This window comes from Zingiber officinale, chromosome 11B (genome assembly GCF_018446385.1).
Source record: "Zingiber officinale cultivar Zhangliang chromosome 11B, Zo_v1.1, whole genome shotgun sequence".
NCBI classification, from domain to species: Eukaryota; Viridiplantae; Streptophyta; class Magnoliopsida; order Zingiberales; family Zingiberaceae; genus Zingiber; species Zingiber officinale.
The window spans coordinates 72,312,642-72,326,667 of NC_056007.1; the positions used below are offsets into that span (position 1 = coordinate 72,312,642).

The 14,026-nt window shown below is 36.8% G+C and overlaps 2 protein-coding genes across 15 annotated transcripts; both read right to left on the reverse strand.

The window, feature by feature from the left end:
- Window positions 1-333: 333 nt before the first annotated feature.
- On the reverse strand, window positions 334-7,538 carry LOC122033643 (TOM1-like protein 3). Of its 5 annotated transcripts, none has more exons than XM_042592719.1 (10): window positions 7,407-7,538; window positions 6,872-6,989; window positions 6,120-6,198; window positions 5,406-5,504; window positions 5,195-5,308; window positions 4,354-4,496; window positions 3,500-3,581; window positions 2,984-3,069; window positions 2,700-2,891; window positions 334-1,172 (listed from the first exon to the last, which is right to left on the reverse strand). In XM_042592719.1, the coding sequence occupies exons 2-10, from the start codon at window positions 6,976-6,978 to the stop codon at window positions 584-586; spliced, it is 1,491 nt and encodes a 496-aa protein (XP_042448653.1). In that variant the 5' UTR covers window positions 6,979-6,989; window positions 7,407-7,538; the 3' UTR covers window positions 334-583. The 5 variants fall into 5 exon arrangements, with proteins under 5 accessions (XP_042448653.1, XP_042448655.1, XP_042448654.1 ...); XM_042592721.1 differs by having other exon boundaries at window positions 7,413-7,526; XM_042592720.1 differs by lacking the exon at window positions 7,407-7,538 and adding an exon at window positions 7,226-7,400.
- A 727-nt stretch (window positions 7,539-8,265) lies between these two features.
- On the reverse strand, window positions 8,266-13,284 carry LOC122033641 (cyclin-dependent kinase G-2-like). Of its 10 annotated transcripts, none has more exons than XM_042592718.1 (10): window positions 11,343-13,284; window positions 11,021-11,149; window positions 10,720-10,855; window positions 10,552-10,640; window positions 10,228-10,339; window positions 10,020-10,126; window positions 9,859-9,926; window positions 9,060-9,672; window positions 8,695-8,785; window positions 8,266-8,527 (listed from the first exon to the last, which is right to left on the reverse strand). In XM_042592718.1, exons 1-8 carry the CDS (start codon window positions 12,836-12,838, stop codon window positions 9,665-9,667), a joined length of 2,145 nt encoding a protein of 714 aa, XP_042448652.1. In that variant the 5' UTR covers window positions 12,839-13,284; the 3' UTR covers window positions 8,266-8,527; window positions 8,695-8,785; window positions 9,060-9,664. The 10 variants fall into 10 exon arrangements, with proteins under 10 accessions (XP_042448652.1, XP_042448643.1, XP_042448651.1 ...); XM_042592709.1 differs by having other exon boundaries at window positions 9,744-9,926; window positions 11,343-13,283; XM_042592717.1 differs by having other exon boundaries at window positions 9,060-9,675; window positions 9,744-9,926; window positions 11,343-13,283.
- Between the last annotated feature and the right edge of the window lie 742 nt (window positions 13,285-14,026).

Below are 14,026 nucleotides of genomic sequence, written 5' to 3' on the forward strand. Positions count from 1 at the left end.
ATGGGAACTTTTTTTTTTTGTTTATTGGTAGAGTCAGTCCATTTTTGAGGAAACTTGATCATTCCTGAAACACTGATTCTGGAAAGCTGTTGTTTGTGAGATTATTCCAGGAATCATCATAAATAAGCTGAGAGGTATGATAAAGCTATCTATTTCCATGTTAGAACTTAGAACTGTGAATTGTTTATTAAAAAGAAGATTATTATGTTGCGAGACATTACTATCAGTGGGAAAGAAATTATTCGATAATTCTTTCCACTGTCTAAAATAGCTGAATAATTAGAGCACTGAATACACTGAATATGAAACCAATAGAACAACGAATTATTAATATGAGAAAAAGAAGAAGAAAGTCACTTTATTGAGCTGCTACGTGGTAATACAGAAATGACTATCACTAGCACAAATCTGTAAAGCATTTGAAGTCAGATTACGAAAGAACAATGCAACTCACTTCATTCATATACACCACAGAACAAACGACTTGAACAAAACCAAACTGATAAATATCCCTTTAATTGCACTAAGGCTAGCTAATAAGACAAAACACAATGAAATGGACGACCTTCACACCTAAAACTGATCAACGGGTTCCTAGAGTGTTGGGTGCCTTGGGTGATGAAGACGATTTGGCCTTTGCAAAGTCGACCAAGTCTTTGAAGAGAGCATCCTCAGGCTTGGTTTGACTGGTTGTCGGTGCCACGTCCTGGCTTCTAAAGCTTCGTTGGTTATGATGTGGATCCAAACTTGAAGCATCGTGAGTGAAAGAGGGATTCTGATAATGTGTTATCGGCACCCCACCTGATGAGCCATGCTTCTGAGGGGGGTCAAAACCCTGCTCTCTTTGGCTATAATCCAGTACTGAGGGTGGCAGGGGACCAAGAGTCTGGGATTCCCAAGGAGCCTTCGGTAGTTCGACGGTGGATCTCTCTGCTTGAACAGGCTCATCATATCTGGGCAAGCGAGAAGACTCCAGAAATGGTGCTGGATCGGAAGATTTGAGCAGAGGTGAAGTAGGTTGCAGCGGTGGGTTAACAGGAGCACCAAATGATTGTTCTGATCTGTAAGCATCACCACTCAGATAGTCCTCCTTGCCTATTGGAGGAGGTGGGTGGAGAAGGGTGCTTGGTGGTTTGGAACTACCATTCCCAGTAGCATTGTACCTTGGACCCCTGGAGATAAATTGTAGATCGACATTGGTAGAGTTAGAACCAACAGTTATTGGAAATTGAAATTCTCAAACAACCTAATCTAACTTTGCTTGATAATAAATTTTCAAAATTGTCAATGATATAAGATGCATATTGGTCAGAGAGGTATCTGTTGATACTAAGAAGCTAAAAATGAGCTACAAAAATTGCATGCAGTATATGTTTAAATCGCAGATCTGGTTGTACATATGATGATAATAAATGAACCCAGTGAAAAAGATAACAACTTCATCCTAGTCAAGCAAGAGTGTCCACCAAGTTGATGAATCATCATTCTATTTTAAACATATATCAATAACAAGCTAAATTGTTTCATGTGTTTAGTATAATTGCACAATTTAATCTTAGAAGTACTGAGCTTTAGGCCACGTTATTAAGAAGTGTTTGTTTACTTTCTTACTTTGCATTTTCTACAGAATGTAGAGATGGTTTATCTGTCCTCAAACAGGAAGAAATATCAAGCTATTTTCAAACAGAGAACCACGTGAGAATGTCTCAGCTATTGTCAAGAAGGAGATGGTTTGCTTCACATTCTTTCACTGTAGCAACCAGAAATGTGACATTGAATTCTTTACAGACAGGCAGTATCTACTCCAACCAAAACTGAAAGACAAACAGTACATGCGTGATCAGAGCGAAACATTATTCACAACAATCAAACTCTTAATCTGTAACTGAATAATTGGTATTCCTAAGTAGTGCTAGCGCATAGAAAACCATGTGTTAATAAAATGGAGGGCAACTCCACCCAAATGAATAATCATTTTGCATTAACGTAAACCTGCCTGGCTAGCAACAATTCAGCATGACAGTCCTTGGTTTGGGAGGTCATTTTAATTTAACTTGAATGTGTCTACAAGTAACTCAATGGACTACAGATTCTCTAAGACATCAAAATGCAATCAGTAGCTAAACAAAGACCACATTTTCATCATAATCTGCAACTTCTCGAGGTGAAGAATCACAAGGAATAAGGAGCATGCAGGTGCCAATGGAAAACAGAAACAAAATGTATCCCAAAAGATGGAAACATATTAGTTCCTTCAACATAGGTATGGTTAAAAATATTTAAATTTGAGAAAAAAAAATAAACTTTACCTAAACTACATAAACATGAAGGCAATAATAATCAACTTGATGTTTGGAGTATTGCAACTTCCATTTAGATTGGAATGGTGGAAAGCCACGTGGTGGAGATGAAACAAGAAAGAGAAGTGAAAACTCTCAAGTCTACTATTGATAGGACAATAGCATAATATTTAATTTGCAAAATCCACTTAAAAAGTATTTACATCAGCAATAGTTGGATTATACATGACATTATAAAATCTACTATTCATTTTAAAGCTAAAAGTCCTAATTGAGCCAAACATAAAAACTATTTGAACATAATTTATAGTATATGATGTAGATAACTCACAGTTGATGTAAAACTAGATGCAGAAAGATAGGCATAAGAGAGGAATGCAAAACCTTCATAAATGATACCTGAGAGACAACTGCAGGGAGAAATCATCCTCCAGCTCATCATCCTCGTGATTTACATTAATAAAAGGCAGAGATGAAGCAACTGGAGGTACACCACTGGGAGAAGTTCCCTTGATGATATCATCATGTCGTTGAAGTACACGCTCAAGCTCATCATTAAGTGTCAGACCTTGACAAAGAAGTTCTTCATCTCTGTAACAATTAAAATATTAAAATAACATTACCAGTTCATAGGACTCTCCACTGAATAATACATTCGCTGATTTTTGCAATGATAGACATACCGAGTATTATTCGCAAGAACCATGACACGCTTTTTATAAGAATTGCATTGCTCAACAAGGTCAACGATAGCTTCTTGCTTTATGCCCTGTCATGCAAAAGTATTTGATTCATAAGGATTTATTCATCTGTGATGCCTAACTTCTTTTAGAACTTGGAGATTTCAATAAAGAGTAAGATATCATGAGGACAAAAGAAATATCTGAAAAATTAACACCACTAAAATTTGGCAGTTAACCCACAAACCAACTCCACAAGTTCCTACAGTTCATTAAGCAAGCACCTTTAAAGCTTCTACATTCTAGCCTGAGCAATGAGAATACATCATCCTATGGTATTAAAAATTATGTTCATAATATATGATCTATATCATTGCCACTATAAGTAAAACCACAGGTCTTAACTTTCCTCTTTCTTTCTTGGAGAATAAGGAAGGTGCACAATATGACATAGTTTCAAAAAAGATGTTTATATTATCCTAACTTCGATTTAGAAAGAGTTACAAGTGAAACTCTCACCTCTTGGTTTTTGGGATCCAATGCATTAAGCATCTCAGATAACACATCTGCTATTCCTCGAGCATTCTGAATGTCTTGCAAGCTGCATGAAGAACATAGGTTACCTCTAAAACATAGAACTCAACAAACTTGAATATTATAGATACGAGGAAGGTTGAAGCAGTTTTAGTTGATAGTGGTCCATGTAATATTGTATCATAAGGCTAATTGATAAATAAATTATGTTGCATGCTCATGATCTAGAAAAACACGGTATATACATTAGCTATTGTAATTCTTGGCTGGTGACATTTTTCCTGATTAGGTTTTACTTGTTCATGTGTCAAATTTTATAATTTAATTCATCAAGGCATGACTTGCTTTCAACAAAGACAATAGCCAGTTCCCTAATTAGCTCCTACTAATTCCTGAAACCAAAAGACAGCACATCCATAGATCCCAACTGTTTGACGATAGTTATACGAATAGTTTCAGGTCACTATCTTAATTAGTCATTCCAACCAACTATCCAGGTCAACCTAGGCTTATCATAATTTTGACATGTGAAGTAACCAAACCAGTTGGAGCCATTAACATGGATTTTCTGTTGGCCCAGCTGTGTAGCCTGGGTCCGAAAACTATTCGCAGGAATAGTTGTATGTTTGATCTGTAGGGCTTCGATGGAACTAAATGTTGGAGTTCCAAAGTAGAAATAATGATTTGTATAACTAACAGTGTGTAAATGTCCTCCTTAGTTCCAACCAATCTAAAAGATAAACGACAAAAAAAAATTCAGAACACTATCACCCATGTAGAAGGGTTAAGACAGCTTAAACAGTATAATGGTAGACGATAAGAAAAGGTAAACCAAAAACCTGAGAGAAGAAACTTCTGACTGAAGTGAAGCTTCTAAAGCGGTTTCATATGCTGATGGTTGATGCACTACAGGGTGTGTCTGAGGAGGGGTGAACAATGGAACAACATTTTCTATACGGGGTGGAAACTCAACTCCAGCAGCCTACGTAAACAAAAAGAAAGATTCTTTGAAAAACCTTCCATTGATGGAAATCACAACTGATAAGTTATCTCAATAAAAAAAGTAAAATGTGCAAGGAATTGAATTATTGATAATATAAGCTAACCATACGTGAGAAAATTTGTTAGCGGACAGGAATTGGTGATAGAAAGAAAAAACAAAAACATATCCCATTCCAAGCCCAAAAGATACAGCACAAAAATGCAAGAAAATCGAAGAAATATGTAGTTCAATAGTAATCAAAACTCGTATAACAACAATTTTCCAAAATTTAAAATTACTTAGCAAACCTGAGATGCGCAAAGCATGTGAATCAATGGAATTATCTTAATGGTAACAAGAATTTATTAATTATTAATTCTCAAACGAGGGCATGAAAATTTATTATTATATTGAGAAAAATACTTTATTAACAAAAAATAGAATGTTGTCTTACGGGTTTTTTTTGGAACATGAGTATAGTTAACATTCAAATAAATTCTAAGAAGGGATTCATTTTTTAAGAAATTTGAGAGCTAAAAGATTATAAGGAATCGTCGAACATAGATTAATTTCAAGTTTTTCATCAAAGTAAATATATAATAAAGACAAAAGATGGAAACTAACAAATCAGGGAATGATTTGTCATACAAGTTAGGACATTAAGAATAACCATGTGTCATATAGGCAAAAAAACATACCCTAAGTTCTTGGTATGCAGCATGATATTGAGGATGTCGTCCTCCTGATTCTCCAAAAGCATCCTGCCAGGTATCTATCAAAACTAATATCTTCTCTCTTACATTTAGAGCAGGCTGCCAACATGATTTAGAAATAGAATTAGCATCATGAAGCAAAAGTGTAATAATGCCATAATAATTGATAAAAGTATATCTTCCCACTGATACTTACTTTTTTCTTTACAATTTTAACCATTTCATGCAAAATATCCCTCTCAACAATTTGTTGGTGAACAGTGTCTCCACAATTTTTACTTAGAGTCTCCAGCACCTAATTGGAATTTTCAATATTGTTATCATCATGAGCATAAGTAGTACATGATATTACCTAGATATGGATACTTTTCTATGAAAAAGATAAATAAACCAAAATACATGAACTTAATGTTTCATGAAAACATAGTTCATCGCAAGTTTATTTAGTTATCGGCAAACATGCATTAATATGGCTACAAAATATATTCATATTAAGCTTCATCATAATCTGTTCTACCATCTATTTACTTATTAGTAAGTATAATTTCTTCCATGAATTAATTATACAGTTTCTTCTCAAACTATCATTAAATAGACTTGCTTCAGCAATTTATCTCAAGTGCAAAGCTGATACTAGTCGTTCTTCAATAATTTTGAATACATACATTGCACAAACATGACTGGTAGATTAAGGTTAACAGTGCTCAGTTTTATACTATAGACATAAAGCTCTAGAAGAATTTGTCATTTTATCAGAACAAAACCAAGTGGCATGGAGAAAAACTATATATAGTTTCAGCAGAGAATATCAACAAAGAACTGCTTAAACTTGAGCATCAATAGTTGAAGATAAACCTTTTTAAGATGTGACAATGTTAAGCTGAAAGAAAACAAAAAAAAATGTGCTTACAGAAAGTGTCAGAAGTTGAACATTTGGACTTTTGCTTCCAAGACGCTTTTTAAGTACTTTCAATGCCTCCTTTGTTTGCCTACTCCTCACAAGAGAGGTTGGAAGAAAATTAAAATTTTCACTCATAGGAACCAAACAACATCAAAAGAGAACTATAATAAAGCACATGGAAATGAAACAAAGTTTTTCCAGGAGTAAAAGTAGTGCAATAAAGAAATAACAAAGTAGGGTCAAGAAATTGTGCTCAATGTATTGATAATATATTGAGTGTCATGTCATGTAAGCTTGTATATCCTTGCTGTTTGTCTTTCTTAATTTGCAACGAATCAAGCATATTTGTTAAGATTCAAGGTGATCTTACGTAGAGAATAAATGTTTTGCAGATAAGATTAATTAATGTGCATAAAACCTTACTCCTAGAATCATATCGGTAGAAACTAGAATTTCTCATGTACCAAAAACTTGGATCCCGACAATTTATATCAACTTAATTAACTTGGAAAATTATAGCCAAAGTAATTATGCAGTCTTCGATTGCCTAAGGTACCATAAACATCCTACCTTCACAGACAATGTTTAAGTATTTAATATTACCCAATTCGTTTCATTAACACATCAGAGCAACTGCTTTGGAGGTTCAACAGGTAGAAGCCATGTTCAAATACATGTATGTTCGCTATGATACAGAATCAAAGTGAAGTTTGTTCTATTACAAACACAACCAAGGAAGCAATAGCAAACCAAAACCCTACCCAGGATCCATATTGAGAATGTCGCATAACTCCAAATTGATCGCCCAGTCCGGGCCGATCAACTTGTCGCTTGTCGCTCGCTCCGCACACGCCGCAGCCGAAGTCATCGCAACTTTACCTGCAATAGTCCACCGCCGATGCTCAAAAAATCTCAGTAACACCCATCAATACGAATACAAAAACCGAAAATTGGTTAAAAAAAAAAAAAAAAATCTTTGCCGGACCCTAAAATGGCAGTTTTGTATCCAAATAGAAAACCAGATCAAATCCAAAACAACCACGCAGTAATTAAGGATTCCAATTTCCCTAATACGGCAGGTTTCAAAGCATAGATATCAGACGCAAAGGTCTCACCTTTACGCCTCAGAGAGGGATGGGGAAGAAGTTTTTCCTTGCCTTCTAAGGGATTCTTATCTTGCGGAATAATTAAGGAGAGAGGTGGATTAGCTCATCATGGATGCCGACATTAAGGGAAAGAAAAACAAGGCGTCGCGAGATCGAAATGAAAAAAAATGGCAAGCGTGGACTTTCTCACTCTTTCCTTCTTTCTGCGTAGTTTCTTTTTATCAGCCCTGCCATCTTCTTCAAATTGACATTTACATCCCTTTAAAGAACAATTTTAGACTATTCGTCTCTTCAGATACTAAGTTCGAAGAGCATTGCGGCTCTCTTTCAGGGTTTAGATATTTTCAATTTTTATCTTTACTCTTTCTATTTTTGATAGAAATGTTAAAGAAATTATTATTAAAACAAAAAATGTCTTAAAAAATCAACATTTTTCAAAGCTATTTCCGAACTTCAAAATTTTCAAAAGTAATAATTAAAAAAGAGAGTCTTTTGAATTAAGATTGATTAATAATTAATTTGCTTTTGATTTATTCTAACACGCAAAATTACAAGAATCATTACACGCAAAATTACAAGAATCATTCCGCGGTCAGTACTTTGACCACCAGGTGATGAAGGGACGCCTCCGTTGTTGATCGGATTGTTTGAAGCAAAAATGATTGGGTTGAAAAATATCTTTGCCAAGTTTTCAAACCTCTCTATTTGGTCAACCAAATTCTATTTTGACATTTGACCTTTGATTTACATTTTTAAATCATCCATGAGGAAAAAAATGTCCTTCATGCCTCTACAGACTCGTAGACAACTACAACCCATAACTGTTTCCGTTTATTCCATACCAGCGGCGAGAGAACAAATTCATGAACTATATCCGCTTGGCCCCATCCTTTCTAAGAAACACATCATCGAGTTGTTTCCATCCATTATCCATTTTGTTTTGCTTTTTAATTTATTGGCCGGCATCCAAACTTCGATTATTTTTATAAAAAAACATATGCTAAATTGAATGTATTTCTCCAACATAACATACGTTAAAGAAGTTAAAAGGCTCACAAAGATCATCGTCAATCAAAACTTTAAGAATAAAAATTTTACAATTACAACATAACTAGATGAAAAAAAAAATGACACCACCTGAAGGTGAAACTAATTAGCATAATGAAAATGAAATTTTCACCATTATCTTAACCCTCTAATTAAATGAACATCGGATAATAAATTCCGTGATCCAACTAAAATTAAAACAACCTGCCGCAAATGGACGTAGGAGCCAGCATGGATACATCCATCATAAGACAGAAAACTTGCCTATTGAATCAAAAAAAGATAAAATGATAGAACTAAATATCAACAAAAAGAAAAACATGAATGCTAACCAAGTATCCTTTCAGATTGGTTTGAGAATCTGCGTTGATTCTTTTGCAATGCCGAGGTGGCCAAAAAGACATGATCATCAAGGGGGCATGAAGCAATACCTTATTTGCAAGCTACCTCGTACTCCTTTTTGCTGAAATTCCTGCTGAACAAGTTCTGCAGAAGTCTCTAAAAATTCTCCTAATATTCCTGCTGAACAAGTTCTGCGGTAGTCAGTCTTGAAGAATTTTCAACCAGACCATGAGGTTCATTGCATAATGTCTGATAATTATGTTGGTGCAGTTAATAGATCAAGGAACATGTAATTTGATATATTGCTTTCCAAACAAGGGAAAATGCATTCACACAGCAATAACAGCCTCAAAAAACTGAGATTTTGCTCAATGCGTCATTTCTTCTTAGACGAGGTCGAATTCCAACAAAAAAATATCATTAGTTGTGAATTTATCAATGATAAACGACCTACCACAAGGTCAAACTCCATAACGCCAAAGTCCATAACCATAGAAGATATCAGTTTTCTGCCCAAGATGAGAGCTTGCATGTTATAAATAATATCTTTTTATCAGTAATACTTGCATACACACTAGACCCTGGTAGAGGACCACTGACGGAAGCTTAGATAAAACCTTTCAAGTACCAGACTACAAGAAACATAAGTAAAGGAGCTTGGGCTATTGTAGCAAAAGTGATACGCTCTCCTGATCTTAAGCATCAGTGAGTGAATTAAATTACCTTTCTGAGAATAGAGGTATAGAGCACTCGTGCACCAGAAGCAAACAATGACCCACCGCATCTGACTAGTCAACTCTTGCAAACACAGTACAAAAAATCAAAAATATCGGAATGAAATATGATCAACATCAATAAATGCTTGATATTATGAATTTTAAGAAGCAGCTGTTACAATTTTCCAGACAAATGTTGAGCTATATGTCATAGGGAATTAATCAAAGTGTTTAAGTTAAATACATCCCACCTTAAAGATGCACTTTATATAGTTGGTGCTGGAAAAAAGGGCCTTGACATGACTATTGTTGTTTTGGTGGGTAAAGGAGACACTTTCCTTTATCAAGTGCCTGCTAAACAAGATTATCAATCGCTGTCTGACATTAAGTCGCACAATGTCACGAGACGCATATGGTATTACCGAATAAATGTTGTTTAGGTGTCTTCTAGCCAAATCAGATAGAAAGACATAGGTGAACTACTGCAATGCCTTGCAAGTATTCTCTATCCAAATAGGGTAAAAAGACCAAGATCACCTTGCTGCAGTTCCTTCTGCTGCTGCTCTGTCAGTGGGTCTGAGCTCTTCATTATTCTTCTTAGACGTCTGAAATTAGTATGAAACTCATGAATAGGTCACATATAGAAAAAACTATGGAAGCAGTTGTTAAGCTTATTTTTGTTGAACGGCTTTACACACCGATCTTGGGCATGTTGAGCAGGAAAAGTAGGCATGAATTCTTTTGACTTTGGTAAAGGAACCTCTTGGAACCACGGATGATTTAGAGCAGCTTCTGCAGTTATTCGCTGCATCCAGAGCAGACAAGTTAATATTGCAAACAGGGTAATAGTGGCATGAGGTAATAGAATTGCCTTGGTCAAAATATACACGTTATTTCAGGATTTACCTTATCAGGGTTGTATGTCAAAAGTCTGTTTAATAAATCAAAACCAGCTTCAGAAAGGGTTGGACCTCCAATAAAGGACGTGGAAGGAAACTTTTCACGTAGCTTATTATACCTGAAAAAAAAATAATTTGAAAAATTAACTAAGACAATAAAGAACACTTCACCTAATTGAGAGCCAACAAAGTAAGACATGTAGCTTATGCATAATCAACCATAACTCTAGGCCTGGAAAAGAATGGTGTCAAGATGAAGCATACAAAAGCATACATTTTGAAGATTCAAGGAACAACCAAATGAATACAAGAATAGAAACACAATACTTACGGTTGCTTGACAAAGTTTACTTTAACACCAGGTAATTTAGCAAATCCAGGCCAGATGCTTTGGTTAGGGGTACCAAGTGTCCTGAATATCTGTAAGCATTACTATATTAATGAAGATAAACATATTAACATAAAGCTAAAACTGTACAAGGTTGTTTTGAACATAGACCTTGTCAAGTTGATCACGCTCAGATTTCCCACTGAATAATGGTTCCTTTGATAGGAGTTCTGCCATTATGCACCCTAAAGACCACATGTCAATAGCAGTAGAATATTCTTTAGCCCCCAGTAGAAGTTCAGGTGCTCTGTCAAGAAAACAATTAAGGACATTAGGAACCATAAATGCACAATATAAAAGAAATGATGTTGTCTGATTCACATAGAAAGAGAATAATACCAAACACAAAAGAAAACAGCAAGAAGACTAGATGAAAAAAATAAGCAGAGGTTAAAGATCACATGCGACATACCTGTACCACAATGTAACCACCAACGGAGTGTAAGGTTTCAATGGACTTCCATATTGGCGAGACAAACCAAAGTCGCATATCTTTAGCTCTCCGTGATTGTTTAAAAGAATATTTGATGACTTCAAATCCCTGAAAGAATGGTAATTGATACATTAAATGAAAAAAAACAAGAGGGTAATATACATCATATTTGTCCCAACTATTAGGGTTAGCTACATGGATTTTGCCCCGATCCTTTCATTGAACTTTATGCAATGCTATATTACTAGTGATATGGAGACAGAAATATCAACTCATCATAAAGATTGAAATTTGAGAATACCTATGGAGTACCCAGTTGTCATGAAGGTACTTGACACCTGAAAGCAGCTGCAACATCAAGCATTTTACCTCACTCTGACTAAATGGTTGTTTCATAGTCTCCATCAGTGCTTTTAGATCATGTTCCATATACTCCAAAACCATAAAAATCTTGTCAAAATCACTACCTACTACAACTTCCTTAACATCTACAATTGAAGGATGATGAAAAGATAATAAAATATTTATCTCCCTAAGCGAGGTAAGAGGAAAGCCCTCCTCCTTCTCCTTCTCCTTTTCCATTTTAACTTTTTTCAATGCCACTATCTCCCCCGTCTTTTTATCCTTTGCTCTATAGACAACCCCATAGGTACCTTCATCTATTTTATTAAGCCTCTCAAACTCATCAACACTTCTACAACCTTGCAGCATGTTTATACATCTTTTAGGTGGTTGTGCTGGTTCTGGTGTCTTAGACCTACCATCTTCATCCTCAGCATCAGTGTCAAAACTTTGATCACTTGTACTAGTCTCACCACCAGCAGCACTCATATGATCATTCCTATCCAACTCAGCATCTAAACCATCATATTCATGCTCTCCTGAGTAAGATTTGGAAAAATTACCTCCAGAATTTTCTGCCATGATAACATCACCCAGCTCAGGACTAACTGTTTTCTTATGCAAATGCTGCCCTGATGGACCAGATAATGGGGTATTTTTTTTATTTTTGGGTACTACATCCACCTTGAGACTTTCATCCTCATCGTCAGAATCAATATTCCTGTCTGCCCATCTGGAGAAGGAAATACTCCTAGCAGGAGCAGGTTCATCTTCAAAATCATCCAACAATTTTACCTCCTGATAATTACTTGCCAACAGTGGTTGAGGTGATTCAACTGAGATATCCACATCTGAAGGCGATGTATTTGTACCAGATCGTTGAACTGTGTCAATAGAATGTGATGGAACAAATCCCAGAGGCTGTGGAGGTGGTGGAGGCAGGGTATCATTCTCAATCATGGTGCTCTTACTGCTGGAAGTGACAACAGCAGACCGCTTACTATCATTCCTATCCCAAATGATTGGAGAGAGTTTTCTCTTCCTGTTATCCATGTAAGAGTTCCCATTCTCATGAATTGTAGTTCCATTATCTTTTATCTTTGAAATCGGTGCTTCCGCATCATCTGATCCGCTGCCACTGGACAACTCCCCAGTCTCGCGATCCACGTCTTTGCCAGAAAGGTGGTTCAATTTCTGACTATTCTTGCTTCCTCCGCTAGAACTGCTAGAAAGGGGGGAGCGATAGAAACCGTTAATCACTCCCCTCCTCTGGATGTCTCCTTGAGCAACCCCAATCCTATCACGCAAATCATGGTGGGGGTGGTCGCGGCCCCTATCGAAACCACCATCATGTATTCGATCTCGGTAATAATCCTTCCTCCTAGAGAGCTTCGCATGCGTCTCGCGATCCCTGAACTCATAATCTCGGTACCTACTATGTCGACCAGCTGCCATAGACCAGGGGCCAAAGAAACCCTAAAAATCGGGTGTTGACCACGAAACCCTAGATCCACAAAAGGGGCAAAGACAACGAGAAAACCTAGAGGGTCGAATCAGAAACCCCCTAATATATCTCACAAAATCAAGATATAACTAGATTCGGCTCCAAGAAATCGAAAATAGGGCGAACAGCCCAGAAGAGTCAATGAATCTAACGACGAACAAGCGCCGACTGAGAAGGAACCGGACGTTAAGGTAGTAGGTGGGAGGGAGCGCCGGGGAAACAGACCTGAGCAGTGTCGTCGAGGATTCCGACGACGGCGACGACTCTTCCTCGAAGACACGAAGGCTGAGGCGGTGCTTTTGTTAATATAGCGGAAGAGGGGCGAACAAAGATTGTTCCGACACGGAGGCGGCCGCGAACTTCTTCCACGAAAAGGTTGGATTTGTACCCACAAATACCGCTCTAATTCGTACCAAGTTATTATTGGATTTGTGATGGGCTCTGCTTGGGCCGAGTTGCCAAAGAAACGAGATAATTGGGAATCAGAATGGGTGTTGCTGGATTTTGCTTAGCGAATCGGATCTGATTCCAAGCTGGACATGTATATCTTACGGTTGTATCGAATCCGGTAAGGTAACCCGACTTTTAGTTAGCAATTGAATTATAACGCAACCACATAATTATTAAAATCAGAATAACCGAAAAGAATTAATTAAATCAGAATCGATTCACATATGTTCACTGTGATTGTCGACCTGATTACAAAATTTCACCTAAAAAATTGCACCTAGCAACGAAACAAGGCACCTTGCACTCGTTATATTATGGAATATTTCAAACTGTTGGATTTTTCGGGCCGCGAAAATCACTTTTTCACGTCGTGGAAATCCTGAATCACCCTAGTCAACGGATCTCGTGTGAAGAAAAATTTGAAAACATACGAGGACGAGTTACAAAACTTCTAGATCTACATGATAAAGATCTTTACCCTTGTTGCGTGCCCTTTTGCGTATCCCGCTCGTCCTCGGTACGCCGGATCTCGAAGTTGTCAATGTAGACAACTCTCTACACGTATCCACACGAACACACTAGGTGGAGGTGACCAAAAACCAAGGTGTGCTAGCACCTATGTGGTTCGGCCAAGGAAGGAGGAGAGAGAGAGCTTGAGAGGAAGAAGATGCAAAATTTCACACTTGAAT